Source organism: Paroedura picta, chromosome 3 (genome assembly GCF_049243985.1).
Source record: "Paroedura picta isolate Pp20150507F chromosome 3, Ppicta_v3.0, whole genome shotgun sequence".
Lineage (NCBI taxonomy): Eukaryota > Metazoa > Chordata > Lepidosauria > Squamata > Gekkonidae > Paroedura > Paroedura picta.
The window spans coordinates 125,558,353-125,585,520 of NC_135371.1; the positions used below are offsets into that span (position 1 = coordinate 125,558,353).

The 27,168-nt window shown below is 42.3% G+C and overlaps 1 protein-coding gene across 2 annotated transcripts in view; it reads left to right on the forward strand.

The window, feature by feature from the left end:
• Nucleotides 1-27,168, forward strand: part of LOC143832752 (myosin-4) — a 33,003-nt gene that overhangs the window by 2,566 nt on the left and 3,269 nt on the right. For both annotated transcript variants that reach the window (XM_077327605.1, XM_077327606.1), the window contains exons 4-37: nt 5,410-5,566; nt 5,964-5,991; nt 6,410-6,530; nt 7,173-7,265; nt 7,375-7,438; nt 7,538-7,636; nt 7,729-7,832; nt 7,913-8,051; nt 8,617-8,735; nt 8,853-9,002; nt 9,510-9,680; nt 10,872-11,178; nt 13,020-13,087; nt 15,738-15,825; nt 15,933-16,050; nt 16,912-17,035; nt 17,126-17,262; nt 17,852-18,107; nt 18,537-18,779; nt 19,298-19,474; nt 19,678-19,823; nt 19,916-20,006; nt 20,097-20,486; nt 21,241-21,367; nt 22,080-22,198; nt 22,630-22,826; nt 22,969-23,152; nt 23,248-23,413; nt 24,871-24,995; nt 25,151-25,459; nt 25,555-25,758; nt 26,168-26,293; nt 26,384-26,554; nt 26,992-27,096. In XM_077327605.1, the coding sequence (XP_077183720.1) occupies nt 5,410-5,566; nt 5,964-5,991; nt 6,410-6,530; nt 7,173-7,265; nt 7,375-7,438; nt 7,538-7,636; nt 7,729-7,832; nt 7,913-8,051; nt 8,617-8,735; nt 8,853-9,002; nt 9,510-9,680; nt 10,872-11,178; nt 13,020-13,087; nt 15,738-15,825; nt 15,933-16,050; nt 16,912-17,035; nt 17,126-17,262; nt 17,852-18,107; nt 18,537-18,779; nt 19,298-19,474; nt 19,678-19,823; nt 19,916-20,006; nt 20,097-20,486; nt 21,241-21,367; nt 22,080-22,198; nt 22,630-22,826; nt 22,969-23,152; nt 23,248-23,413; nt 24,871-24,995; nt 25,151-25,459; nt 25,555-25,758; nt 26,168-26,293; nt 26,384-26,554; nt 26,992-27,096 (5,223 nt within the window). The remainder of the gene's footprint in view (nt 1-5,409; nt 5,567-5,963; nt 5,992-6,409; nt 6,531-7,172; nt 7,266-7,374; nt 7,439-7,537; nt 7,637-7,728; nt 7,833-7,912; nt 8,052-8,616; nt 8,736-8,852; nt 9,003-9,509; nt 9,681-10,871; nt 11,179-13,019; nt 13,088-15,737; nt 15,826-15,932; nt 16,051-16,911; nt 17,036-17,125; nt 17,263-17,851; nt 18,108-18,536; nt 18,780-19,297; nt 19,475-19,677; nt 19,824-19,915; nt 20,007-20,096; nt 20,487-21,240; nt 21,368-22,079; nt 22,199-22,629; nt 22,827-22,968; nt 23,153-23,247; nt 23,414-24,870; nt 24,996-25,150; nt 25,460-25,554; nt 25,759-26,167; nt 26,294-26,383; nt 26,555-26,991; nt 27,097-27,168) is intronic.

The window sequence follows — 27,168 nt, forward strand, 5'->3', positions numbered from 1 at the left end:
TCCCGGGAAGCTCCACTTTGACCGTTTATGCACTGGAGGTTTCATGCTGGGTTGCAGGCTGGAGTTTTAGTCGTGGCAGGTGGCCCCACCTCTTCCTGCACCCACACAGGGGAGCATTTGGCCCAGTGCACCTCATCTGCCCCCTATTTGTGTTCCTGCACGAGAGCTGGGGCAGTAAAGTGCCCAGTGCATAAACGGTCTTTCTTCCACATCTTGCTAACGCAGCTTTTTCGGCAGCATACGTTGACTCTGCACCTGGTTGCCGCCTGCGGCGTGCATAACTGGTGATTTTAGCTGCTGCCATTCCACCCCGAATGCGGACCTTCCACTCCGTGCATAATGGACTGTGGTTGAGAAGCATAGCGTTATACATGCCGACCTGGGGCCCTACCCCTTTCCACCCCCTTTAAGCCCATCACTGGCCATTTTGGGAGGGGAGGGCAGGTTGACATGACCATACATGGTCATATCAACCAATAAATGTTTAATAAATTTAAAAATATATATTAAAAATTAACTTCCACTCATTCAGGAAACCCTTCCAGGGCTGTCAAGAAACCCCAGAGTTTCATGAAGCTCTGGTTGCAAAAGCCTGGCATAAGTAATAGGTGCATGGATTTCTATACAAATAAATCTAAAACACAATGTGCAGAGTTGCATAGATCATGATGAATCCAGAGATTCTCTGACTTATTTAGACTCCTCAGGATGCTTCCCTAAAGCCCATTATGCACGGCCGCTGAAACAGCGATTTCGGGTCACATGGAAAATGCAGAAGGGGAAGAAGCGAAGCAAACTGCTTATGCACAGGACGGGACGCAATGGCGGCAAAACCCAGAGTAACCGATTATGCATGCAGCAACCCCAGCACCGCTTCTGGTTGCGCCCCCGTCACCAAGAAGCTGTGCTTTCTTCTGCGTTTCACTAACGCGGCTTTTTCGGCGGCATGCACCGAATCTGCGGCTGGTTGCAGCCTGTGCCCCGTGCAAAATGGGCCTAAATGAGCATTACAATAAGGATGTACATACCTCTAAATGAATCATTCAAAGCACACTTTCTAAAAAAAAACAATGAAACTACCACCCTGCTACTAAATTGTTAGTTTAGTGGATTATAGTTCAGAGGTGGTGACTAATTGTTGTAGGTAGAAGTCTAGTCTGATATATAACTCTTCATTGAGTTGGAGCAAACATGAAGGAACAATTATATCCTTAAGTTTCCTGTCCTTATGGTTGAAGTTGAAAGAATGCTTTCCTTCTGTTATAAAGGCTGTGTTTTTTAGATATTCATTTTCAGCATATAATTAAAGATACTGTAAAACAAGTGGCTCAGTCTTACTGTTCTATAGGTACTAAGCAGTGTAGATAATGCAGCTGTCTTGTGCCCCCGGACAAATTGTGATTTACGGGTTAACATTTATTTGCAGCTCTCATGAAGTATTCACATTGTAAAATCCTGGAAGAAACAGAGAGTTGGTTGGGTAGACTATACTGGCTACCTGGACCTACCAGCCAATATTTACTTAAAGGTAAAGGCATCCCCTGTGCAAGCACCGGGTCATGTCTGACCCTTGGGGTGATGCCCTCTAGCCTTTTCATGGCAGACTCAATATGGGGTGGTTTGCCAGTGCCTTCCCCAGTCATTACTGTTTACCCCCCAGCAAGCTGGGTACTCATTTTACTGACCTCGGAAGGATGGAAGACTGAGTCAACCTTGAGCCGGCTGCTGGGATTGAACTCCCAGCCTCATGGTCAGAGCTTCAGACTGCATGTCTGCTGCCTTACCACCCTGCGCCACAAGAGGCTCTTAATTTACTTATTGACCCCCAAAGCCATTGGCTGGGTATCTATGCAATTCTCATCCATATTCTTTCAAGCAGTTCAGCTACCACATGATGGCAGCCCAAATTCTCAAGAAGGATTAAATATTCACTACTGGCAACCCCAAAACAGTTTGGAGATTGCAGAGATACAGCTAATACAACTCTTCTTAGGGTGGATGCAGGTTCTGGCAGCAGTCTTTCTCCTGAAGATCTGTTGTATATGTAGAATTTATGCATCCTGTTGTCTGCGTGCAAAGCCAAGAAGCTGGATCAAATTGATCAATGAAGTAGTTGTGCAATTAACTGAAACATGACCTGAAACATGACCTGAATAGGCCAAGAACCCTTCACCCCCATAGTATCATTATACCATGACCCAATCTTTTCTCTCTATTGAGCTTCTCTCTCCAAATTCTCCCAGTCTTTGCCCTGCACTTACTATGCTTTGTCAACAATGTTTCATGCTGCCTTGTCACTGTTAGTCATGATACCAGGTCTACCAGGTCTACAATAAAACAAAAGTTAAGGAGTCTTGATTTTCCAAAAAGCAAGGTTCTGGACCTGTTTTACTATACTTGCCCCAATGTTTGTAGAAGTACCTGTAGTCTCAGCATTTCAACGCTTTAAGTATTGCCAGTAATAAATGTAACAGGTTGCCTAATATCAAGAGTAATGTTATAATAGAAACAAATTTCTATCAACATTTGATGGCATATCAAAGAAACAGTTTGATTTTGCTATATGTGTGCACATTACTGAAGAAACATCTGACTAAAGTATCCCAAAATATTTAATTTGTTCAATGCATTCCAAGTACTTACTGTACATAATATGGCAACACCAGCAAGGAAGCTACAAAGATTTGTAAGAGTCACTTCATCTTTCTCTGTATCCCCTTCCCCACTCTGTATCCTCTTTCTGTCCTCCTAGAAGCCCCCATATCATCTCTTTTCTCTTTTTCCTTCTCTTCTTCCCACTTCCCAACCCATTTCTCTTTTATCTGCCCGACTAGTCCTCTATTTATGCCTCACCTTTCTCCTCAGTAGGAATCCAAAACAACGTACATCAACCTCCTGTCTTTCATTTTAACCTTACAACAACACTGTGAGATTGATTAGTCTGAGAGACAGTTTGGTGGCCTTCATCCACCAAACAAGCTTGTATGGGAAAGTAGAGATTTTAACCTAGCTCTCCCAGATCTTACTCCAGCACCCTAGCTACTACCCCACACTAGCTTTCAGATATCCCTCCTCTCCCCTCACTCTTGGAAAAAATTGTGTCGAGAGCCATCTTGGTGTAGTAGTTAGGAGTATAGATTAAGGTGACCAGATTTTAACATTGGTAAAGTGGGACACCATTGACCGGTTCTTGATTAAAAATTTGGTCTATATGGAGCAACAAAAAGTTTCATAGAATGCAAAAATAGTATTGTAATATATATATATATTTATTTCAACAGAAGTACAATTTGCCAGGTACCCCCAGATGTCCCTCCAAAAATGGGACAATCTGGTCACCTTAGTGTGGATTTCTAATCTGCAAGCCAAGTTTGATTCCCCATTCCCCCACATGCAAACAGCTGGGTGACCTTGGGCTCACCCATGGCGCTGATTAAGCTGTTCTGACTAAACAGTAATGTCAGGGCTCTCTCAGCTTCACCTACTTCACAGGGTGTCTGTTGTGGGGAGAGGAAAGGGAAGGTGAATGTAAGATGCTTTGAGAATCCTTCAGGTAGAGAAAAGTGGCATATAAGAACCAACTCTCTTCTTCTTCTTCTTCTTCTTCTTCTTCTTCTTCTTCTTCTTCTTCTTCTTCTTCTTCTTCTTCTTCTTTGTGATAGCATATTGTTCAAGTGACTTGTGGTGGCTACTGCAGGGCCCATCCAGGTTCTGCAAATGGTGAGGAGTCTGTGGCAAATCCCAGTCAAGTTGTGTGGCATAATGCTGTTCAGTAGCCAAGTCACAATGATTTCCCCCTCTAGAGCAGGAAGAAAAAGAGCATGAATGAATTACGAAGCTAAAGCAACCCAATAAAGTTCCCAGTCTTCTGCCTTTTCATGGCAGAAATTGATTTCAATGGCTGCCACTACTATTGTGATTGCCTAGCAACCCACAAAATGGTTACTGAAATCTCAGAGGGCATTCATTCCTTAAAGCTACACATACTGCTTCTGTTTTAGATTTCAGATTTTTCTGCAAGCCTAAATTTATTAAAAGGTCTTCATCTGTTCATTGCTCTTATCTCTAAATTTAAGTATCCATGGATGGTTCCATGCTGAGAATAAGATACACTGGTGTAATTGATCAATGCATTACCCAAGTTTTACAGATATTTTCTGGACAAGATCAAGATCTCATTAATCATTAAAAAATGATAATCCAATTACCACTCAGTTACAGTAACATGTTACCAATTAGTTATAACTGATTCACCATAGATTCCAATAAGACGTTCTCTGAAGAATTTCTCTCTTACAGTCTGAATCCAGCAGGAAAAGAGAAAAATTGAATTATTTTCCAATGCTTTCTTTTAAGCAGTGTTTTCCCCTTTCTAGTTAAAATGGCAGTGGTAGAGCTATTCATGTGTTCTTAAGAAACAAGCAGCAGACAGACAAGCTTTTTAAATATTATCATAACACTCTGCTAATTTGGGATCCCTCCTTTAAATAAAACTTTTAAAATATTTGGGATTTATAAAGAAGAAATGTTTGTGGGATAATCCAAATTGTGTCTATAATGCCCTATATCCCCCGCAGGGCTTTACGCTCTGCGGGGGCTAACCTACTGGTCGTTCCCGGCCCCAAGGAAGCCCGCCTGGCCTCGACTAGGGCCATGGCCTTTTTGGTCCTGGCCCCAACCTGGTGGAATGAGCTCCCGGAAGAGCTGAGGGCCATGCGGGAATTACCAGCATTCCGCAGGGCCTGTAAGACGGAGCTCTTCCACCAGGCTTATAACTGAGGCCGGGCGGAAAGAAGATCAGCCCCCCCTCACAAACTGGCGGTAGAGAGTGTCACCCCCCTCCGTAGTTGAGGATGCGGAGAGCAAATGAGTAGATTACGCCATCGCTGTTGCCATTACTGTAAATTATTGGTTTTTATTGTCATTTTATGTTTTTAGGGGACGGGGTTATGTAAGCCACCTCGAGCCTTTGGGGGAAGGCGGGGTATAAATATAAATATAAATATAAATATAAATATAAATATAAATATAAATATAAATATAAATATAAATATAAATATAAATATAAATATAAATATAAATATAAATATAAATATAAATATAAATATAAATATAAATATAATAATAATAATAATAATAATAATAATAATAATAATAATAATAATAATAATAATAATAATAATAATAATAATAATAATAATAATATGAAGGACTTGGTGTTCTGAAAATTAAAAATTCCTCACCAAACATTTTTTTTCTGGAACTGCTTAGAATACATCCTCTTCTTCTTTCTCCACCTCGATAATGAGTAATAATTATTTATATAAGATATTTTCCTGCATATATGTGAATAAAAATGTGACTAAAATGAGCTGCTAAAGTGCCAGTTACTTTGTTTTACTTTCACAGACGTATTCAGGTCTCTTCTGTGTCACTGTCAATCCCTACAAGTGGCTGCCAGTGTACAACCCAGAGGTGGTAAATGCCTACAGGGGCAAAAAGCGTCAAGAGGCTCCTCCTCACATCTTCTCCATCTCTGATAATGCCTATCAGTCCATGTTAACTGGTGAGTAGACAGATACCTTTGAAAGTATGGATGTTATCTCCAAGTGTCTTTAGTGGTGTGGCTTCAATAACAGGTCTGTTCATTGTTTCAAATGGAGATAAGACTTAAATAGATGTGGATCTGTCATAGTTTTATATATATAATAAATGGAATATATTATATATATATATATATATATATATTTCAAAAGGCTGTAGGGTTGTATTAACATATGTATATTGATTGATTGATTGGTTGATTGATTGATTGATATACCGCATTCCCGTGAAACTCAGGGCGGTTTACATTGAACAAAGAAGAATACAATGAATTTATTACTTTTAATTATTTCACATTCATTATGTTGATATGAAACCATCTGGTTTCATTCAAAGTAATTGTTTTTTCATCTTCCCAGATCGGGAGAACCAATCAATTCTGATCACGTAAGCATTCTTTCTTATGTTTGTGTCTCCTACGCTCTTGAAATTTGTCCTAAGGCATTATCACATTATTAGGAAAAGTATCATGATATCATTGTCATTCTAAGATACAACTATAATATATACTTAAACTGGGTGAGAAAGAAGGTCTGGTGATCTCTAATAGAAAATTCCCAAGTGAACAAAATTTGAGTCCAGTAGCATCTTTAAGACCAATGAGGTTTAATTGTCTACATGCACACATCATCCTTGCAAAACAGCTAATCCCAAACTTCTGCCACAGCAGGTTAAGCTGGTATAAAACCAGTGGACATTGCAGTGTAAAGCGAGGACAGTCTTTGCCATTACAGAATGCAGAGTATATAAGAAAACCTCAATTTTATGATCTTTCTTTATTGGCATTCTTCTTTCTGATCAACAGGGGAGAATCTGGGGCAGGAAAGACTGTGAACACGAAACGTGTCATCCAGTACTTTGCAACAATTGCAGCCACAGGTGATAAGAAAAAGGAAGAGGCAGCACCCCAACCTGGCAAAATGCAGGCAAGTGTTGTTTTTTTAAACAGTAAGGCCTCTTATGCATGGAGGGAAAGGTCCACATTCGGGGTGGAATGGTGGTGGGGGAGGAAATCACCAATAATGTACGCTGCCGGCGGCAGCCAGATGCAGAGTCGACGTAGGCCGCCGAAAAAGCTGCATTAGCGAAATGCGGAAGAAAGTGGAGCTTCCTGGGTGACCAGGGTGCAACCAGAAGCGGTGCCAGAGTGGCCGTGTGCATAATCAGGGAGGTCCGTGGTGTGCTTGTTCTCTCCCCTTCCGGGCTTCTGGGTGTGCTTGCTCTCTCCCCTTCCGTGCCCTTCAGTTCCACCGGCAGGGCCTGCGCATGCCGTGGCCACCCTGCTTGGCAGCCCAGCCTCGATCAGCACTGCACTCGCCTCCCTTCCTGTTTGCTCCACATCGCCGCCTCGTTGTCCACAGCCCGTGGCTGCTCTGGGTTTTGCCACCATTGCGTTCTGTCCCGTGCATTTGTGGTTTGCCTCGCTTCTTCCTCCTCTGCGTTTTCCATGCAACTGCCAACCGCCATTACAGCGGCTGTGCATAATAGGCCTAACTAATGACACATGAGTTTGCTCAACTGGTCTACAACAGAGGATAGACATATTAACAGTAATATTGTCCTTACAGGGGACCCTTGAAGATCAAATCATCAGTGCCAATCCCTTGCTGGAGGCTTTTGGAAATGCCAAGACTGTGAGGAATGACAACTCCTCACGTTTTGTAAGTCTTTTGCATCATCGAACATTGGCCTGCATTTTGGAAAGTTTAGAGGGCTCATAAGGGACATCTTTGGCATAGCATATTAATGACATGCCTTTTCTGTCTATAGGGTAAATTCATCAGAATTCATTTTGGTACCACAGGCAAACTGTCTTCTGCTGACATTGAAACATGTAAGGGTTTCTTCTTCCTTCTTTGGTAGATAGGCAATTATTCAATTTCTGTCCCACTGGCTTCTTATTTGGATGCTTCCGTTTGTCCTTTCTTTTCAGACCTTCTAGAAAAGTCCAGAGTTACTTTCCAGCTGAAAGCTGAAAGAAGCTACCACATCTTTTATCAGATCATGTCCAACAAGAGGCCAGAACTCATTGGTAAAAATCATATTTGCCATTTTCCACTAACAACAGCAAACAGGTGTTTAATTGAAGCAATATTGATGGAACCTGTTCTTTTCTTCCTTCAGAGATGCTTCTGATTACCACCAACCCTTATGACTTTGCGTATATAAGTCAAGGAGAAATCACAGTCGCCAGCATAGATGATCAAGAAGAGCTGATGGCCACAGATGTAAGTGACGTGCAGAATGGAATTTTGGTGTATCTCCCTTAAGTGTATTCACTTACAGAGCTTGCTCATTCAATCGACAGAGTGCCATTGACATCCTGGGTTTCACGGCTGAAGAAAAGATAGCCATTTACAAGCTTACTGGAGCTGTAATGCACTATGGGAACATGAAGTTCAAGCAAAAGCAGCGTGAGGAGCAGGCTGAGCCAGATGGCACTGAAGGTACTAGTTAGATCCACTTCACATTTCCTAGTTATATTATAGCATGGAACCCATCATGCTGAGATACCTAATATAATATTCAGGATATATTAAGACATATGGAAAGAAATGGGGGAAAATAATCTTAGCAGACATAGGCTTAGGGGTTGAATACTTGAAATGAAAAAATATTAAAACTTGTTCATGTGTAAAAATGAATGTAGAAGATCAAGTTTCTTCCGGCATATTTCTTCCATATATTCAAGGGTAATCCATATCCATAGATGATAAGTGTGCAGAGTTACAATCATAGGCTTTCTGCACATAGGAAACTTAATTTTCTGGGGGTGGTAGGATTAGTAGGTGTTACCCCAATTTCTTCTCCACATGTAGTATTTTATGCCAATCTACGCATGAATAGTCTTTTAATTAAAATACACCCAAGTGTAAGGAACAGGAAAGCTATACTGCTGCTAGGTAGCATATGTGAAGAATAACAATTGCAAGTAAAAATGCAGGATCGTCTAGAAATGCTATCTTTTTTGATTACGTGCGGATAATCCCTTCCTATCATCTCTGTGTTAAGTTGCTGACAAGGCTGCCTACCTCATGAACCTCAACTCAGCAGATCTGCTTAAAGCTCTGTGCTATCCTCGAGTCAAAGTAGGCAATGAATATGTCACTAAAGGCCAAACCGTCCAGCAGGTGATGGCTTATGAAATAAAATTTCCAATTTGAAGTTGTCACATTATTAATTATTCTTTGTGAGCAATTCCCTTTTGATCTAACTCTCTGTTTCCTGCTCATATTCTGCTTCTTCAGGTGTACAATTCTGTTGGTGCTTTGGCTAAGTCTGTCTTTGAAAAGATGTTCTTGTGGATGGTCATTCGTATCAACCAGCAATTGGATACCAAGCAACCAAGACAGTACTTCATTGGTGTGCTGGATATTGCTGGCTTTGAGATCTTTGATGTAAGGGAAAAAACTTGGTACTAGACACTAGGGTAGTTTTCATTCACTTCTTCTCTGGGATCTTCCTTTGGAAACAGCCCCAAAGTTTCAGCTGGTAATTTAGAAGCTATTTTAAAATGTTATGATAGGCCAGCATTCTTACAAAAATTTATTCTCTTTTTGGCTCCCTAGTTGAGCTCTGACTTTCCCTAACAGTTTATAGATAATTATAAGGTCCTAAATTTTCTGAATCCAGTCCTGTTCAGATGGAGATTATAGTTTCCTCCATGGTTGGGTAATCACAAGACTAGCAGCCACTAATAAATTATGGATTATGTTTCTATAAGCGTATATTGCGTGTCCATAATTTATATATCTTAACAACATTGTCAGTGGGTCAAAACTTAGGTCATAGGCAAGAATCTTTGATTTTTTTTTTTTTGCTTATCATAAAATGATGAATAGAATTAAAAAGTAGGCAGTACTTAACTGTGTTTCTTTTAACTGTTTCTTATTTTATTCTTCTAGTACAACAGCCTGGAGCAGCTCTGCATCAACTTCACCAATGAGAAACTGCAACAGTTTTTCAACCATCATATGTTTGTGCTGGAGCAGGAGGAGTACAAGAAAGAGGGAATTGAATGGGAGTTCATTGACTTTGGAATGGACTTGGCTGCCTGCATTGAGCTCATTGAGAAGGTATTTTTAAAAAGAACTTACTAATCTTACATACTGCTTCATTCAGGAGGTCTTTAAGTGGGAAAACTACATCCATACTTTCAGCAGAATAGTAGCCTCATTTTGTGTACAGACACAAGAGATACAGAGAAACTCAGTCATAGCCTAAATATGCCATATTTCTGAAGGATTTGTTTACCTTCATAATTTAGAACATTACTTTTTAAATTTTAAAAGAATTGGAATGATAGTGTAGAACAGTGGTTCCCAACCTTTTTATCACCGGGGACCAGTCAACGCTTGACAATTTTACTGAGGCCCGGGGGGGGGAAGTTTTTTGCCAAGGGATGTCGCTGGCGCCTGAGCCCCGGTGCCCCTGACTTCCTGCCGCCCGCTGGGGGGTGCTGCCAGCAGCAGCTGTGCAGTGCCACGCCGAGGGGGAGCCCCAGCCATGGCTGCCACCGGAGAGCACCAAAGGTGAGCCGGCAGCAGAGCGGCAGGGCAGCCCCTGAGGCAGCAGCCGGGGAGGAAGATGAGCTACGGCCCGGTACCGAATGATCCACGGACCGGGGGTTGGGGACCACTGGTGTAGAAAGATTCCTTGGAGCTACCTGGGTACAACTCTCAAGTGACTTTTTTTTTAAAGTGCAAAATCAAAACGCTTATTTAGAGGTCACCCACATTCTTTTCTTGTTCTGCCTTCCACAAATGGAAAGCTATTCTCTTGTTCATGAAGAAGTAGATTTTTGCACGTATTGAACAGCCTAAAACATTTGGAGCACAAATCTAATTGGAGTCCTAAATCTATTGATTCCATATTCCATATTTTCTGAAAGGGCTTTGCAGTAGTAATGTCCAGACAGGCCTTCTATATTTTTTGAAGGGCTTTGCAGTATAAATGCAAACTCGTAGAAAACATTTCCTACTTACAAAAAAAACACCACCCTTGTTTGTTCAGTCAGTAGCCTTTCTACATTCCTTGACTATATAAACAAGGAATCATTCTCTTTGCTTTCCACTATGTAATGATAGCTTTCCTTTTATGTTCAAATATTTTATTTTCAAAAATGCTTAGTGTTATTGTAAAAGTCATGTACCAAGTTAAGTAACTGCTTGAAAATGTTAATGTAGTTACATTTAAAAATCACTTCCTCAGATGTACCTATGAAAGATATGATTGGCAAACTCTTTCTTTCCCTGTGTTTCTTCTAGCCAATGGGCATTTTCTCCATCCTGGAAGAGGAGTGCATGTTCCCCAAGGCAACTGATGTATCTTTCAAAAACAAGCTCTATGACCAGCACCTTGGCAAATCTAACAATTTCCAGAAGCCCAAGCCTGGCAAAGGGAAAGCTGAGGCCCACTTTGCCCTGGTGCACTATGCTGGAACAGTAGACTACAACATCACTGGCTGGCTGGACAAGAACAAGGACCCCCTGAATGAAACTGTTGTGCAGCTATTCCAGAAATCCTCCATGAAGACCCTGGCTCTTCTGTTTGTTGATCGCCCTGCAGATGCTGGTAATCCTGGAGCCTCAAAACAGATTCATGAATAAAACCTTGATCGGCACGTGACGTTTTATGGCCCATTATGCACGGGGGGGGGATAGCGTGAATTCGGGGTTGATTGGCGGCGACTAAAACCACCGATAACGCACGGTGCCGGCTGCAACCGGCTGCAGACTTGGTGCATGACGCCGAAAAAGCCGCATTAGCAAAACGCAGAAGAAAGCGCAGCTTCCGGGTGATCGGGGCACAACCAGAAGCGGCGGCGGGGCCGCCGCGTGCATAATCGGTTACTCTGGGGTTTGCTGCCGTTGCGTCCCGTTCCGTGCGTAAGCAGTTTGCTTCGCTTCTTCCCCCTCCGCGTTTTCCATGTGACCCGAAATTGCCGTTTCAGCAGCCGTGCATAATGGGCCTATGTGGTGTTACAGCACTACAAACCAAAACCAGTTCATTTTGTTAAAAAGTAGCAATATTTCCTACTGTTCTGTTCTCTGAGCTCTGTTCACTAGTTAAAGTGAACGCATGTAAATACACTTGGTTTTTATTTTAAAATACACATCGGTAATTCTTATGTTACATTAAATGAATGTGCAACTGAATGAGCACTTGAAACCTTTCTTTATCCAGGGGACGTTTGCCCATTTCACTTGTAAAGGAAATGTGTGTTGGCTTTTATATAGAGGCAGGCTCTAAGTGTGTTAACTGTGGTATGGGTCTACTGTTATCGATTATCAATATAACAGTAGCAAGATAAATTAATCAGGATTAGCACCTTGCTGCTCTGAATTAGTCAAACAGCTCAGTGTATGGAATTGAGAGGTTTTAAGAAGATGTGAGAAGGACCATGACTTTGGAAACAGGCTCATAAGCCTCTTTATGTTTAAGCCTCATTTGACTGACAGGAGGGCAAACTAGGAGACAAGAAGATGTGCACTCAAAGTAACTTTTTATGGCTTAAAACACAGCCATACCTTTTTATTCAACATTTTTGGGAAGTGTTGGCATGGCATAAGGTTCAGAAGCCTGCATAAGTGGTCAGCCAACCATGCCCCTGATCCCAGCAGACCCCAAGTGCTACCTGCCCATTTCCCAGCCGGGAACATGGGCTCCCTTTCTGCTGAGATCCCTTACTAGGGAAGCGTACCACCTGAGGTGTCACAGAGGGCATACACCTCCATTGGTCCACCTCAGGCCCCCTGGCAGTGTGAGCCCAGTCTTCCCAGCTCACACCCTGCCACCTCTTACAGAGCCCCCTGAACCTGGGGAGTCTGGTATTCCAACCATATGTTTTCCCAAAGCAGGCTACACCTTAAGCCAACCCACAAGCTGTGACAATTGCTTAACTTTAATCAATACAACCCAACTATAACAAGTTCAAAAACCACATAAAGAGAGGGTGGGTGGGTGGGAAGCTGTCAGGCCACAGCACGAGGTGAAAGAGGCTGGAGTCAGTGCACATGGCACCATTTATAGGCTCTGTGCCTCCCCGCCCCTTGCAGCATGACATTCCCTTGTGATGTGCTGCCAAAACACGTGTGTCTCTTGCGTCTCCTGCCTGCACCTCCTCTTGCTGCTTGCTCCTCCACTGCGTCAGCTTGCAGCCCAAGTGAGTCAGGGACCTTTTATGTCATAGCCAGTTTAAATCAAATACTATTTTAGGCAAACTGAAACTGACCTTTATGCCAGTTTTTCTTTCTTGACTCAATCTCAGTAGCACTCAGTCCATATGTAGCATAATCATTGACCCAAATATGTACATGTCAATATGGAGAACAATTTGCCTAATGTGATCTCTGTGGCAGAGTAATACTTGAAATGTGAGTCTTTTAATTGTGATATTTTCTTTTATTATTCAGAGGGTGGTGGTAAGAAGGCTGCTAAGAAGAAGGGCTCTTCCTTCCAGACCGTCTCTGCTCTCTTCAGGGTACAGTAAACTCTTTTCTTAAAATGTCTTATTTTTAATGGGAGAACATTTTGGTTGTGTAGCCATAGATAGCTGACCAATTTATAAAGAACGTAAGGATCTAAAGGTTCCTATCTCCAGAATAGGACAATAAAATCAGAGTTCAGTAGCACCTTTAAGACCAAGTAAGATTTATTCAAGGCGTGAGCTTTCAAGTGCAAGCACTCTTCCTCAAACTAAGACCCATTCCACACAAGGACCAATGTTGCCAATTGGTCACACAAAGCAGAAATGCTATTTTTAAAAGTGCAATCCCGGCGTTACGCATACCTGCTTTTTTAGTGGAATCCAGTAGCGTTTCATTCGTTTCCTACAGGTTTCCAGTCTTGCAAAAATCGCTAGACAGGAAGCGATTTTTCCTGTGCTTTGTCCTGACCCTGGCCATCAGTCAAACAAACAGCCAATGGGCGGTTGTTATCATGCTCCAGGAAAGCCCCTTTCCCTTTAAGAAAACTTTAAAAAAAAGAAAAAACACGTTGCAACGAATATGCGTTAATTCGTTGCAACGGAGAGACCCATATAGCTGGCAGCTGGCGTGTGAGCTAGCGATTCATCATTGCCACGCTCCCCTGAGTGAAAAGAAAAATCCCCCCCCCCACGGGCACAATTTTCGGCAGAAAATAAAGGGAACTTGCAAACGGGGCTGTGTTGTGCTTGGTGACTTAGGGGAGCTTTAAAGCAGTGGTCCCCAACCTGCGGGCCGCGGCCCGGCGCCGGGCCGCAAAGGCCATGGCACCGGGCCGCGGCTCCCTCTCCCCGCCCCGCCCCCGCAGTAAAAAACTTCCCAGGCCGCAAGCTTGCGGCCCGGGAAGCTTCTTACTGCGGGAGGCGGGGAGAGGGAATCAGGGCCGGGCCGCGCCTGTGCGGGCCATGCCCGCTCGGCCCGATCCGCGGGCGCGGCCCGGGCGCGGCGTGGGCGCGCGCGTGGGCGCGGCGTGGGCGCGGCCCGGGCGCGGCCCGATCCGCGGGCGTGGCCCGCACGGACGCGGTCCGCGGGGGCGCGGCCCGATGCCCTGCCGGTCCCCAGCCTCGGAAAGGTTGGGGACCACTGCTTTAAAGCACTTCTGTGGAGGGACTATAGCCGGAGAAGCCTCGCTGGGTGAATGAAGGCTCTCCGGTTCATTGGTTTCTGCTCGCTCCAAGAAAAAAAAATGGTGATGCTTTGCCAGAAGTTCGGAGGAGAGAGCCAGGGGAAGGGACTTGGATGGAACCGCAACAATGGGAACGCACAGGTCTTTTTCGCTACTGCTGCAGATTGTGCTAGAGAAATTACAATAAACCAGACCACCTGGCGCTTTGTAGACCTGTTGAAGTTTCTCAAGAAGTGTCCCATAGATCACATGGTAATTAAAAGTTTTAGAAGTTGTCAAGGCAAGCATGGTGGCCAACTCTACAGCTCAGGATAGAGGCACACCTAGTGAACTGTAAAAAGATAATAGAAAGCATTTGTGGAAACAGATGCCACCAAGTATCTCTGCAGCATCCTTGAGCAAAGAGCATATTTCTTAGGGGAAAGTTTGACACCATTGCCCACATGCAAACCATTCCCATAGCATTTTTTATAACACCAAGGGCCATTTCGCACGGCTTCAAAATAGCACAATGGTTGCTAATTGGAAACACTACTAATTTGCCATAACCCACGACGTCGTAGACAATCTGCAACAATCCTGAAACCGACCCGCAAAAAGCGCTTCATTGTAGCGCTTTCAGGGGAATCCAGAAAAGTGGATTCACCCTCCGGATAGCGATACACTCCTGCAACCAATCTGCAACAGTAGCGCTAAAGACCTGTGCATTACCATTGTTGCTGGTTCTTCAAAGTCCCTCCTCCTGAGCCTGTCCTCCAAACTTCCGGCGAAGCGATCGCCATTTTTTTTTCTCCGAGCAAGCGGGGATAAACGCACCAGTGAGCCTCTTTCTGTTTAGAGGCTTCCCTGGCTTCAGTCCTTCACCTTTAGTCACTAAGCACAAACCACATGAAAGCCCGTTTGCTGAAATAAAGTCCCTTTATTTTTTACACATAAATTCAGCCGAAAATCGGGCCCGTGAGAGGGGGGGGGGGATTTTTTTTTTATCACTCGAGGCAGCGTGCCAACGATCATACAATCAAACGACAGCTCACATTAGGCAGCTGGATGGGTCTCTCCGTTGCAACGAATCTACCTAGATTCGTTGCTATGGGTCTGTTTTTTTTTTAAAAAAAAACCTTTCTTAAAGGGAAAGGGGCTGTTTGGGAGCATGTTAACGGCTGCCCATTGGCTGCTTGACGGCCAGGGGCAGGACGAGCTTGGCAATAGCGCTTCCTTTCTAGCGATTTCTGCCGAGACCGGAAGCCTGTGGGAAACGCTAAAAAACGCAACTGATTCCACTACAAAGGCAGGTATGCATAACGACGAATTCCACTATTTTAAATGGCGATTTTTCATTCCGCAAACAATTTGCAACAAAGATCCCCGTGCGAAAAGGCCCCAAATTTTCCACTAATTTATTGACTGTGTTCCTCATGTGAATAGCGCTCCGGGAATTTCACTGTGCATTGATTTTTTTCCCCTGATATTATATTTAGACGTGGAATTTATTAACCAGACCTTGACTTGTGATCACACAGGAGAACTTAAACAAGCTGATGACTAACCTGAGGAGTACTCATCCACATTTTGTACGCTGCCTCATTCCCAATGAAACGAAAACTCCAGGTAAGCTATGGAGCTTGCTCAGATTTTTAAAAGAGGTGTGATATATATGCATGTATATATCTCTCCTGGTGTATCCTGTATTTTCATACTTTCTCTTGTTTTCTAAGGTGCCATGGAACATGAGCTTGTACTACATCAGCTGAGGTGTAATGGTGTACTGGAAGGCATTAGAATTTGCAGAAAGGGATTCCCCAGCAGGATCATTTATGGTGACTTCAAACAGAGGTCAGGCTGGTTCTATGGTTAATATTATACTTGGGTTGTTTAAAATTGATGTGAACCTGATTTCACAGAGCTTATACAGTTTTGGTAGACATAATCTAATGTGGAAAGTGGCATTCATTTGTAGATACATTTGCCCTGGCTCCTTTCTGTCAAAGGCAGCATTGACCAAGGTTGCAGATGTTCCAGACAAGGGGGTGGAATAAGAATGGATGAAGAAGAAGAAGAAGAGTTGGTTCTTATATGCTGCTTTTCCCTACCTGAAGGAGGCTCAAAGCGGTTTACAGTCGCCTTCCCATTCCTCTCCCCACAACAGACACCCTGTGGGGTGGGTGAGGCTGAGAGAGCGCTGATATCACTGCTCGGTCAGAACAGTTTTATCAGTGCCGTGGCGAGCCCAAGGTCACTCAGCTGGTTGCATGTGGGGGAGCGCAGAATTGAACCTAGCATGCCAGATTAGAAGTACACACTCCTAACCACTACACCAAACTGGCTCTCTGGATACCTAACCACTAAACTGGATAAGCTATACCCCTCCAAAGTGTGCATTTACAATAACCGTAGCATGTAACTGTGTAAAAGAAAAGTCATAGAACATGACGGTTTTAAAAAGCTAGTACAGAAAATCTCAGGAATAACAACTGTCTCCTCATTACCAGTGAGATTTTACCAATCACTCTTGTTCAGGTTTGCTTGGAGACCATGTTTTCTTTTGACATTTAGGGCCGTCTTACCATTTCTTACCATTGCTGGTAACCTGGTACTGGAAGAGGTAGACACTTGTTTGATCCAGGAGTTTTTAACCCTAGGTTCTTACAGTTACAGCTTTGAATGAAAAATATCATATTTTACTTTTTAAAACAGATACAAAGTTTTAAATGCAAGTGCCATCCCAGAGGGACAGTTCATTGACAGCAAGAAGGCTTCAGAAAAGCTTCTTGGATCCATTGATATTGATCACACCCAGTATAAATTTGGCCACACTAAGGTAAAATTATTCTGCGGTTGGGGGACAAGACCAAAAAATCTGGCTTTGCTGGTATTATGACCAATATTCTCAACTATTTTACTTCTCCAGGTGTTCTTCAAAGCTGGACTTCTGGGTACACTAGAAGAGATGAGAGATGACAAGTTGGCCCAGCTGATTACACGTACCCAAGCCATGTGCCGGGGCTATGTGATGAGGGTTGAATTCAAGAAAATGATGGAAAGGAGGTAGAATTTTTACATCATTGACAGGATTCATAACCTAACTACACAGTAACTACAGAGATGTATAGTGCTATTAGGGCCGCAAAAAATATGTCAGCAAATATGTGTGTTTACCACAATGTGCATATGTGATCCACGCACAAACCCAGTTCCAGCTCATTGGAACAGATAACTTTCCTTTCCTTTTGAAAGCTCCTATGATCAGATGATCTTGAGTAATGTCTAAAAGGATAATACATTATTTACTTAAGGAAAAAATGTTTGACAAAATTTTGGCAATCAAGTAGGTTATGTTTGGGTCACAGTCTAGCATCAGGAGAGAATATTATCCCCTTGGAGTTTATTAAAATAAGAGCATGCTAAAAGTGGTGAGATCCAGTGGTTCCTAAAAATGGTAAAAAAACCCTACATTCCAATATGTTAGAGTATCAATTTTACCCTGATAGGGAATGTCACATTAAAAATGTATTTGCTGTGCATGCACATTATGTTTTAGAGGGCTTGAGAACTGAAATGTAATAAACAAGCTTTAGTCACACCTATTTTTTTTCCCTGGAATCATCCTTAAGATGTCATGTCACCTTCTTTACAGGGAGGCGATCTTTTCTATTCAGTACAATATCCGTTCATTCATGAATGTCAAGACATGGCCTTGGATGAAGCTGTACTTTAAGATCAAGCCTCTGCTGAAGAGTGCTGAGTCAGAGAAGGAGATGGCCAACATGAAGGAAGAATTTGAGAAAACTAAAGAAGAGCTTGCAAAGTCAGAGGCCAAACGGAAGGAACTAGAAGAAAAAATGGTGTCCCTGATGCAAGAGAAAAATGACTTGCAGCTCCAAGTCCAGGCTGTAAGCATTACTGGTGACCTTAAAATATGCATTTTTTTCTCATTGACTGTATGCTTAATGATGCCATCCTGAGAATACTTTCACAGGAATATAATCACTGAGTAGATAAGAGTAGAATTCTGAAGAGACCTGCTCAGGATCCTACTGTAAAAGTAATGGGAATTCAAACACTCCAGAAGCATTTCTGGTGGGAGGGGAGAATTAGACTTTTCTAAAAATGAATACCGCTTGTCCCAGTATATATATTTCATGTGAAAATCTGCCCTGTTTATTTCAAGAACAGAAAATAAGAAAATAAGTTATATTGTATTAGTAGATCTTTGCAACTGAGACAAATTTTTGTTGAATTATTTGGATATATATGATGGTCTGAATAAGAACAATGACACTATTCTGAGACAATTTGAGACATATTTTTTCCATCTGTAGGAATCAGATGGTTTGGCAGATGCTGAGGAGAGATGTGACCAGTTAATCAAATCCAAAATCCAACTGGAAGCCAAAATTAAGGAGCTGACTGAACGAGCAGAAGATGAAGAGGAGATGAATGCTGAGTTGACAGCCAAGAAGAGGAAACTGGAAGATGAATGCTCAGAGCTGAAGAAAGACATTGATGACCTTGAGCTCACACTGGCCAAGGTTGAAAAGGAAAAGCACGCCACTGAGAATAAGGTATTGAGAAGAATATGTTCAAATCCATAACAACAGCTCAGAATGTACTACTGTTATTGTATAATTCATGGAGAATAGGCCTATCAGTGGTTACTAGCCATGGTGAGTGAAGGGAACATTAAACCACTAAATCCCAGAGACAGTTTACACACTGGGAACTTCACTGCCCCAGCTCCTATGCAGGACCACAAATCGGGGGTGGATGAAGTGCACCTGGCCAAATGCTCCCCGTGTGGGCGCCGGAAGAGGTGGGGCAACCTGCCACGACGAAAACTCCAGCCTGCAGCCCAGCATGAAACCTCCAGTGTGTAAGCAGTCAGAGTCAGGAGGCCACATCAGGGGAAGGCCTCAGCCTCTGTGCCCTGTTGTTGGCCCTCCAGAGGACCTGGTTTCCCTGGTTGGCCATTGTGTGAGACAGGATGCTAGACAAGATGGACTGTTGGTCTGATCCAGCTGGGATCTTTTGATGTTCTTAATATGATATGATAAAAAGCTTCGATCTATTTCCATTCTAAAAGGTGAAAAACCTTACTGAAGAGATGGCAGTCTTGGATGAGAGCATTGCCAAACTGACCAAGGAAAAGAAAGCCCTCCAAGAGGCCCATCAACAGACCTTAGATGACCTGCAGGCAGAAGAGGACAAAGTGAATACTCTGACCAAAGCAAAGACCAAGCTGGAGCAGCAAGTGGATGATGTGAGTTCAATAATGTGAGAAATAAAGTTCTGAGATGAAGGTAAATTTCTGTTGGCAGGGTCATTAATTAATTAATTCATTTATATTTGCATTTATTGACCATCACTCCAGGGCCCTGCTGGCTCATGGCAATTTACAGTAAAAAACAGTAAAACAAAAGAACCACATAAAAATGAAATGTTAAATGACTTCTTTCTCTTCAGCTTGAAGGGTCACTGGAACAAGAAAAGAAGCTTCGCATGGACCTTGAAAGAGCCAAGAGGAAGCTTGAAGGAGATCTGAAGCTGGCTCAGGAATCTACAATGGATTTGGAGAATGATAAACAGCAGCTGGATGAAAAGCTTAAAAAGTAAGTACAGTTTATTCTGGAGGAACTCCGAAGAACTCTTTATAACATATTTTTGGTATGGCCTTTCATGCATTGTGTTTTGTTGTGAAAAGGAAAGACTTTGAAATCAGCCAACTCCAAAGCAAGATTGAAGATGAGCAGGCCTTAGGCTCTCAGCTTCAGAAGAAGATCAAGGAGCTACAGGCAAGTTGCGCTGTGGTCTCCTTGGGTCTGGGTGAACTGATTCATTTGAGAAGCAGGTTTGACTCTTCATGGTCGCTTCCCTTCTATTAGGCTCGTATTGAGGAACTAGAGGAGGAGATTGAGGCTGAACGTGCATCTCGGGCTAAAGCTGAGAAACAGCGGGGTGATCTCTCCAGGGAACTTGAAGAGATCAGTGAGCGCTTGGAGGAAGCTGGTGGGGCAACTTCAGCTCAGATTGAGATGAACAAGAAACGTGAGGCAGAATTCCAGAAACTGCGCCGGGACCTTGAAGAGGCCACTCTGCAGCATGAAGCCACTGCAGCTGCCCTCCGCAAGAAGCATGCAGACAGCTCAGCTGAACTTGGGGAACAAATTGATAGCTTGCAGCGTGTGAAGCAGAAGCTGGAGAAGGAAAAGAGTGAGCTAAAGATGGAGATTGATGACCTTGCCAGCAACATGGAATCTGTCTCTAAGACTAAGGTATGTGATGATATTTTGTATGGTGCTTCACCTTTATCAGACAGTGTCATAACACAGTAGAACATTCACAATAGTATACCATTGATAATATGTATGAGCAGATTAAGATAATAAATTTACATAAGGATACATATAATAGATTTATAATCTAAAATATATAATCTAAAATGGTACACTGTTTAGCATGCCAGTTTTAAGTATGGAAAACCATGTTTTTTAGAGGTGTACACAAAAGTATTTTATATATATTTATCATAAATTCGTAAGTGATATATTTCTGTCAAAGCCCTTTTCTAGTTGGGTGCATTGTTTAGGTGTACATGCCAGAGAGCCTGGGCTGGCAGTGTTTTCCTAAAAAGTATAAACATGGCAGAAAATACCTTTTAGCTGCTTAATGTGTTGGGTACTCAGTAAAAACATGTAGTGATTAATCATATAAATGCTTTGCACATCCCTGTGTTATCTTTCTGAAAATTCTGTTTCTGCATTATGATACACAGTACAGGGGTAGATAGTTAGAGGGTCTTACAACATAGAAACTACTTATAATAAAGAAAAAGACAGAATAAGACTTTGTTGTTGAAGAAGTATTAGAATAATAACGGAGTGTTTTGATGTTGCATTCTATTCAATTTTTCTAGACCAGATTTCTATAGCAATGTATTCCTTCTTGTTATTAAACCCCTTTCTTTGAATACAAAATATTTTTGGCTCACATCATCAAACTCTTTCCTTTTGAACAATTCACATCTAGGCAAATCTTGAAAAGATAAGCCGCACCTTAGAAGACCAGCTCAGTGAGGTTAAAGCCAAGGAGGAAGAACATCAGCGCACCATCAATGACCTGAATGCCCAAAGAGCTCGTCTACAGACAGAAACAGGTATGAAACTGGAGCAAATAGCATTAATCAGTATCTTAAGAACATAAGAAGAATTCTCCTAAATCAGACTACTGGTCTATTTCACGAAGTGGCAAACAAGTTGTCCTTTGGGGATGAAAAACAGGTCATGGAGAAGAAAGTCTCCTTTTAATGTTGAGTTAAAGCACAGATTTGCTGCCTGTTGGTCATCATGAACCTATCCTCCATGAATAGTAGCCATTGAGGGGTCTATGTTCCGTGAATCTGTCGAATCCTCTTTTGGATGGATAACTATGATGACATGACCGTTGGCAGTTATTTCAGCAGCTTAATTAATCATTGCATTAAAGAGAATTTGACATCCTGGGAATTGCAAACTACCCAGTTTGTGTTATCTACTTCTAACCTAATTCAGGTTCCTTGATTATGAAAGTAATTTTGTACCTTTAATAGACCATTTGCTTTATTCAGCCTTATCCTGTTCAGAAGTCCCACTAATTTAAGTAGGACATATAATGGAATAGCTGAGGATATTCTATTGCATTATTATGCCACCTAAATAAATTATTTTCTACATTTTGCAATCTGTTTTGACTTCCAGCAAGAAAAGCAAGCTATAAATTAATTAATACTTGTGGTTACTTTTATTTTAAAAATACTTGTGGTGACTTTTATTATTAAAATAATGTGCAATTTTAAATTCTGAAAGTTTAATCAATTTTCTCTTAATTAGGTGAATTATCACGTCAGGTAGAAGAAAAAGATTCATTGATCTCTCAACTCTCAAGGGGCAAGCAAGCCTTTACCCAACAAATTGAAGAACTGAAAAGGCAGCTTGAAGAGGAGATCAAGGTATGACTCTAAAAAAAATTACTTTTACATTTCTATTATTTGCTGTTTACTGTTGCCATTATTCTGATCATTATTCCATAGACTTTAGGAAATAAATGGATTTATAGATTCCTTATCCAAACACTGAAGATAGTTTCCCATGTTTTTTTTCTTCCCGTGTACAATTGGGTAAAATGTCCACCATTGGGTAAAATGTCCACCTGCTGAGAGGCTTACCATCCAAGAAAGTTCTCAAGGGCTGATTCTGCATGGGCAGAAAAGGCCATGAGGGAGCTCATATGGAAGTAGGGCTAATTCCTGCTTTTATATGATGTTGCCACCAGGCTGGCTCCCTCCTGGGTCTGGTGCACCTTAGGCTGCTGTTGCCCCGATTTAAAAAGAAAAGTTCTTATATGCCAGGAGTCTCAAAGTAAAGTAACTCTTTCTTTCAGGCAAAGAATGCACTGGCCCATGGTTTGCAGTCTGCTCGCCATGACTGTGACTTGCTCCGGGAGCAGTATGAGGAAGAGCAGGAAGCCAAGGCTGAGCTACAACGGGCCATGTCCAAGGCCAACAGTGAAGTGGCCCAGTGGAGGACCAAATATGAGACTGATGCCATTCAACGCACAGAAGAGCTGGAAGAGGCCAAGTGAGTACTGGCAGTGATGGCATGTGCATGGGGAGAGGAATGAGGGGGAAATCAGATATGAAAACATCAGCTTATCGAAAATGGCTTAGTTCCTTTACATTCTATCGCTCACTTTGTGCCTTTATACATTCCATTCCTCCAGGAAAAAACTTGCCCAGCGCCTGCAGGATGCTGAAGAGCATGTAGAGGCTGTGAATTCCAAATGTGCTTCCCTTGAGAAGACAAAGCAGAGATTGCAAAATGAAGTGGAAGATCTGATGATTGACGTGGAAAGGTCCAATGCAGCCTGTGCAGCTCTAGATAAGAAGCAGAAGAACTTTGATAAGGTATTTCAAGCTAAAATCAGAGGTCTGAAAACAGCTCCTTGCTTATATTTTCTTGATGAATCAGAATACCTTTATTTTCTTGATGGTATGTGCAGGTTCTGGCAGAATGGAAGCAGAAATATGAGGAAACTCAGTCTGAACTGGAAGCTTCACAGAAGGAGTCTCGTTCTCTCAGTACAGAGCTGTTCAAGATAAAGAATGCTTATGAAGAGTCCTTGGATCAGCTGGAAACTCTGAAACGGGAGAATAAGAATCTTCAACGTAAGGCCATTATTTCTTAAATTCACAGGCTACCAGTTCACTTGTATAGTAGCAACATGTCAGTTACTACTACAGTTACTACACAGTTTTTATTATTTATCTATTTCATTTATATCCACATCTTTTCTCCCAGTGGGGATCAAAAGTAGCTTATATTGTTATTTCCTTCATTCTCTCCTCACAGCAAATAAAAAATAGGGCCAAGGCTGAAGGTACAAAATCAGAGAGAAATGTTTTATTACTCAGTTAAATTTCCAAAAATTCCTTATGCATTTAGCCAACAGGCTTCATTAGGGGAATCTATAATATACAATAGCAACACTGAGTATAGTTAAAATTATATAATTAAGACATTGTATTTAATAAGCTCTAGAAGTTTTGTATCTGACTGATGTTTTAGGAACTGTATTTTAACTTTCAATACAATGGCTTAATTATATAGTTTAATTATATAAGCTCAGGGCCTTTCTGAACCCGTTAAATATAGTGAAATGCTTACCTTAGGTAGTCGTTATATTCCAGCCACTCCGCATGACATCGCCAACACCCAGCATCCAGGCAGCAAACAACTGGCTACATCCTCCATTTTAAAGTGCTAGTTGGGGAATCACATAAAGTGGATTCCCAAACTAAAAGTGCTTTTCACCAGCGGACAACCAGAACACTACATGCTAAAGAAATGTATGGAGGCAGGCAAGCACTATCTCCTCCTCCAATGTTCCACTCTCATACCCACCTTCCTCTCCCTTCTCCTGGGAATGGGATTTTTTTTTAAACCAACGGCCTGCAGCAATGAATAGGCATACAAGTGTGCGGGCAAAGCCAAAAAGATTTTTTTCCCAAAGTTGTCACACAAAGCATGCCTCTCTACAGTCCCCCCCTCTCAAAAAGAAATGAGATTCATTTTTGAATGACTGAAGACTCGTAATTCCATAAGGGGTGGCATAAAAAGCACTATGCATCTATGATGCCGCTATCCCACCATCATAGGGGTATAGAAATGCCCTGTTCAGCTCCACAGCACCGCAAAGCCGATCACGGCATTTTCTGTCCCTACAGGTACACTGTAGGTGTGGGTGAGGTTCCCTTACACACAGGCCTGTCTCAGCTGGGCCTCTGCTGGCCACTGGAGCAAGACAGGGAACGTGGGAGAATCCATGTTCTCTTGCCACAGGCCATCCAAGGCTCTGATTTGGGTCAGGGTCAGGAGGGGGCCAGGATGGCAGTGACATTGTACATATGCAGGGATTAACATCACTGCCCTGTCACCACCAGCCTGGTCTTTCTGCACTGTGCATAATTGGTTTTTCTCATCCTAACCAATTCACAGGGTTGTTAGGAGGCTGAAATTGAAAACCTTGTTTAATGGTGTTACCTCCTTGCAGGAATAGGGGGATAAAAATGCATCAAATAAATAACAATTTTGTCTTTTCTCTTTTTTTCGTGGAAACCAACAGAGGAGATATCTGACCTCACGGAACAGATTGCTGAGGGAGGAAAGGCACTACATGAACTGGAGAAAGTGAAGAAGCAGATTGAGCAAGAGAAATCTGAAATCCAGGCTTCTCTAGAGGAAGCTGAGGTAAACAATATTGTTCAAAGAAAAAAAAATTCTTTAACACTGTGAAACAATATGATGGCAAACAAAAAGGACTATGAACAAAATGTAGGAAATATAGGACAGTTAATATGGGTCAATTTTACTCCACTATTAACAGTTTGAAATGTTTTTTTAAGGCCTCACTTGAACACGAGGAAGGCAAACTCTTACGCATCCAACTGGAGCTCAACCAGGTGAAGGCAGACATTGACAGGAGAATTGCAGAGAAGGATGAGGAAATTGATCAGCTGAAGAGGAATCACCTGAGAGTGGTAGAGTCCATGCAAAGCACACTGGATGCTGAGATCAGAAGCAGGAATGATGCCCTGAGGCTCAAGAAGAAGATGGAGGGAGATCTGAATGAAATGGAAATCCAGCTGAGCCATGCCAACCGCCAAGCTGCTGAGACACTCAAGAACCTCAGGAACACGCAAGGACTGCTCAAGGTACTTTTATATTTCATTAAACCAAAAAACATATAGTGGTTAGTATTATACAAAGTATTCTGGTTCCACGACAGTATTTTATTATTGTTTAACAGGACACACAACTACATTTGGATGATGCTTTGAGGAGCCAAGATGATCTGAAGGAGCAAGTGGCCATGGTTGAGCGCAGGGCTAACCTGATGCAGGCTGAGATTGAGGAGCTCCGAGCTGCTCTGGAACAGACAGAAAGGGGCAGGAAAGTGGCTGAGCAGGAGCTCCTGGATGCCAGCGAACGTGTGCAGCTCCTCCACACACAGGTCAGCTTCTAACAAACCGTGTACCCTTACAGGGCCCCTGAGAGCGAAGAACAGAGAATATGCAGGCCTCGTTCTAGAAAGCAACAATTGTGCTTGGTCAATAGGTTACAGAAATCTGTTTTCCTATCTTTATTTCTGAATATTTGGTTGTTTCCATGACTAATATTTGTTCGGCTTGACATGAAGCATGAATGGCGATTTAGAAGATTGCTATTAAATCCAAGTATGGAATTCGGGGGAATTTGTAAGTTTAGAAGTGAGACTAGGTATCACACTCATTTGCATTAATTTCTGAGCTGATGCCATTTGCTCTTGAATATAATTCTCCCTTTCAAAGTATTATTGCTTGACAGTTAAGACTACCTTTTGTATTTAAGCAATAATGCTAAACATTTTCTTTCCCAAACAGAACACCAGCTTGATCAACACCAAGAAGAAGCTGGAAACAGACATTGCCCAAATCCAGGGTGAAGTGGAAGAGACTATACAGGAAGCACGCAACGCGGAGGAGAAGGCCAAGAAGGCCATCACTGATGTGAGCTGGAGGAGTTGTTCTTTGAAAAGTGTATTGTGGTTTTCATGGCATGGCTGGTTTCTTGAACTGGGCCTATGTCCTTATTAATAGGCAGCCATGATGGCAGAGGAGCTGAAGAAGGAGCAAGACACCAGTGCCCACCTGGAGAGGATGAAGAAGAACCTTGAGCAGACTGTGAAGGACCTGCAGCACCGTCTTGATGAGGCAGAGCAGTTGGCTATGAAAGGTGGCAAGAAGCAACTCCAGAAACTGGAGGCTAGAGTGAGTAGCCACAGTAAACTGGTTCCTACCAGTAGAAGCCCTTAAGCGCCACAAAAAGGAGGAACTATTTGGAAATACTATCAAGTTTTTCAAATTCTTCCCCACCAGCATTCACTACATTCTCAGGAGCATCAGCAGCTTTTGTTCTCCCCCTTCGTCTCTTTAACTAATGCTCAGCTGCTTTCATCCCTTCTGGAATATTTTTGTTATTCATCAAAGTAGTTTTTGAGAAGTTTTTTTGGGGGGAGGGGCTTTTCATTTGAAAATCATATATATTTTTTCTGCATACCAGGAAAATCTCCCAAATAACTGTATGTGGGTGACCTGGGTTTGAGGCTTTCATCATTCACATAGGGCCAAATCACTTTACAACTAGATATAGTGGTATTCCTAACATACAAGTTACAACTGAAATTTCCTATTTCCTTTTTCTTCAGGTGCGGGAATTAGAAGCAGAAGTTGAGAATGAGCAGAAGCGTAGTGCTGATGCTATTAAGGGTGTGCGCAAATATGAGAGACGAGTAAAAGAGCTGAGCTACCAGGTGAGGATAGAAGATTTTTAAAGGGAATTAAATGTTCATCAAAATTTCAGAAGTACCTTCAGAGCCACTCAT